Source organism: Monopterus albus, unplaced genomic scaffold, assembly GCF_001952655.1.
Source record: "Monopterus albus unplaced genomic scaffold, M_albus_1.0 scaffold41.1, whole genome shotgun sequence".
Classification (NCBI taxonomy): domain Eukaryota; kingdom Metazoa; phylum Chordata; class Actinopteri; order Synbranchiformes; family Synbranchidae; genus Monopterus; species Monopterus albus.
In genome coordinates this window covers 5,293,524-5,296,222 of record NW_018127921.1, presented here as the reverse complement: position 1 = coordinate 5,296,222, position 2,699 = coordinate 5,293,524, and the positions used below count along the sequence as shown (strand labels likewise).

The following is a 2,699-nucleotide window of genomic DNA, read 5'->3' as shown; positions in this document are numbered from 1 at the left end:
CCCTCTTTCACAGGTGCCTGCCATCTTGTCCACTGTATGGGACAGCATCTGTCCACCTGTCTGTGTGACAGTGCAACTACAGTCACTCAGCTCACTCTCAATAGACTAAATATGGAGCTACATAGAGTTTGTATTTCACCAACATCTGTTTTTTAAAATGCTTTCTCTACCTCTTTCTCTGTTAGGCCAAACTTCATCCACTAGATACTCAAACCTTGAGATAAACACATCTCAAAGTCAGTTTAGTGTTATCTCCGTTACTGTCAACTTACTTAATGCAATAAGCCACACCCGTCTGGTGTTCCAGCCTGCCAAAAAAATGCTAAGAATCATTTCACATTCTGAGACAAGGTGAGCTCTGCTGTACACGGGCAATTAAGCACTTTCCGCGGTGCCATCATTTTATATACCATTTGATCTACCTGTCTGTGTGTCATTGTAGCTGTCACTAAACACATTTTATGCTAATTTTGCTCTTGTTAGACCGTGCTTTATTTGTTTTCTCCCCTTCTTCCCATCTGTCCTCCTCTTTTTTTTCCCTCATCAGACATATTCTGTCATTGGATGATTACACAGACTATCTCTGGCAACTTGAAATGTGATAAATGACCCTCCCTTTGTTCGTTGGTATATGTCTTTCTCTTTCTCTAGATGTATATCCAAACCACTACACTGACCATTTCCCTCAGCCTGTCTGCCTCTGTGTCCCTGGGAATGCTCTACATGCCCAAAGTCTACGTTATCCTCTTCCACCCTGAGCAGAATGTACCCAAACGAAAACGCAGCTTCAAGGTGAGGCAGAATTGCATTGTGTTAAATACTGCATGATGTATTTTGATGACGTGAGGATGGAATTTCACTGACCAAAAAAAAACCCCCAGAACTTGGTAGTATAAATGGTTATGCATGTATGATTTCTGAATGCCCATCCATGATGATACAGGCCATTGTAACAGCTGCCACCATGTCTGGAAAACTGACCCAGAAGGGAGGTGATCGGCCCAACGGAGAGGTCAAGACTGAACTGTGTGAGAGCATGGAGACCAACAGTGAGTAAGAGAACACTATTTTACAATTATACATATAATAAACCCTATAAAACGCTGAAATTTATAGCAGAAAAACAATGATTAAGAAACTTTAAACTCATAATAAAAGTACATTGATATAATGTATATAGTAAAATAGCGCACCATCCTGGATCTGCTGTGTGTACACTTGGGCTAGTGTTCACTTTAATAGGAGAGGATTGAACTCAAAAAATCAAAAACAGTTTAACAGGAGAGGATTGAACTAAAAAAATCACAAACAGTTTGAACAAAAGTAACCTTTTAGTAACCTTTTACTGTATTGATTAACAAATAATAAAATAAACAGGAGACATGAGTTTAATTATGGTGCTGGCTAACAAAAGTTCAAATCAGGATATTTAATCAAATAATTTATCTCATCTTCCCTGAGTGATTAATATACTTTATCTTTTTATTTTAATTAGATGTCATAATGGAATAACCCCATGCAAATAAACATTTTTTCTTGTGTATTATTATGCTTAGATATACATTTACCATAAAGTTTGTTTTGATTGAATTAATAGAAACTTTAATTTCAGTTTAAAAATTAATTCACACTCAGCCTCTTTGCATGGCAGTTTTTAATTAGCAGTGATGTGTTTTCTGAGGTCTGACAGTGAAGCGCTAGTACATCCACTTCAAAGCTCTACTTTCTGTGGAGCTGGTTCTCCCATGTCAGCAGCCTGCAGATGAAATGACAGCATTGCGTTCATCTGCATGTGTGCCTCAGTGTGTGCATGTGCATATGTTTGTCAGTCTAGTCCTTTGTGCGCATGTTTCTATTTCTGTCTCTGGTTGTTTGCGTACAACACATGTTCCTGTGTAGTCTGTGAAAACTGTAAGCAGGTGTATAATAGGTTTCAGACCTGTGAAAGCAAACCATACTTTTCTGTCAGCACTTTATTACGATCATTGAAGGAGGCTGGTCACAGTTCATTTAGCCAATGAACTGCTTAGCCACACTGCTTAGTCATCTTCCTGCATACTTTACTGTGCAAAACATTTAAAAATTAATACATATGGTCAAGGTAGCTATTTATTCATACAACTTTGACAAGCAAAATGCAAGTTTCTACTTTTTTAGAACCTGACTTTTTGCTCGAGTGCTCTTCAGAAAATATCAGTAGAAACTTCTGGACATTTTTCATGTCTGAAATAAATGGAAAAGAACTGCATGTACAAAATTACACACACACACACACACACACACACATATACGCATATATATATTCATCAAGGACCATTACTCCAGCAGTGTGATGGCAAAACATAAGTGAAAAAAGGGTTGCATGAAAGGACAGGAGTATAACAATAGTGCACTTAGAGGCGTGTTGTTGCTGGGTTGCTGCAAAAACATTGACATTTACCATGGAATGCTTGAGGAGACACAAGACATAAAGGGTTTGACAAAGAGCCCTCTGCTCAGGTGGACTGTGGATGTGACACTGTTACTTGACTGTCTATAGCAAAATCTGCTCTCAACTGCTCTTTCTTCTGTTTCTTCCTCCGCCTTCTCGTGTCTTTCATTGTATCATTTCCATTTCATCTTTTCTGCTCATTTTTCCCATTTCCTGTGCCTCACACAATCACATCATTTTTATCATCTTCATCTCCCCCATCAATATC

At 38.3% G+C, this 2,699-nt stretch overlaps 1 protein-coding gene across 5 annotated transcripts in view; it reads left to right on the top strand.

Annotated features, from left to right (window-relative positions):
• Positions 1-2,699, top strand: part of grm8a (glutamate receptor, metabotropic 8a) — a 388,925-nt gene that overhangs the window by 385,396 nt on the left and 830 nt on the right. For 4 of the 5 annotated variants that reach the window (XM_020599497.1, XM_020599496.1, XM_020599499.1 and 1 more), the window contains 3 exons: positions 652-792; positions 944-1,049; positions 2,678-2,684. In XM_020599497.1, the coding sequence (XP_020455153.1) occupies positions 652-792; positions 944-1,049; positions 2,678-2,684 (254 nt within the window). Of the gene's footprint in view, positions 1-651; positions 793-943; positions 1,054-2,677; positions 2,685-2,699 lie in introns of all 5 variants that reach the window. The other variant, XM_020599498.1, reaches the window with a different exon arrangement.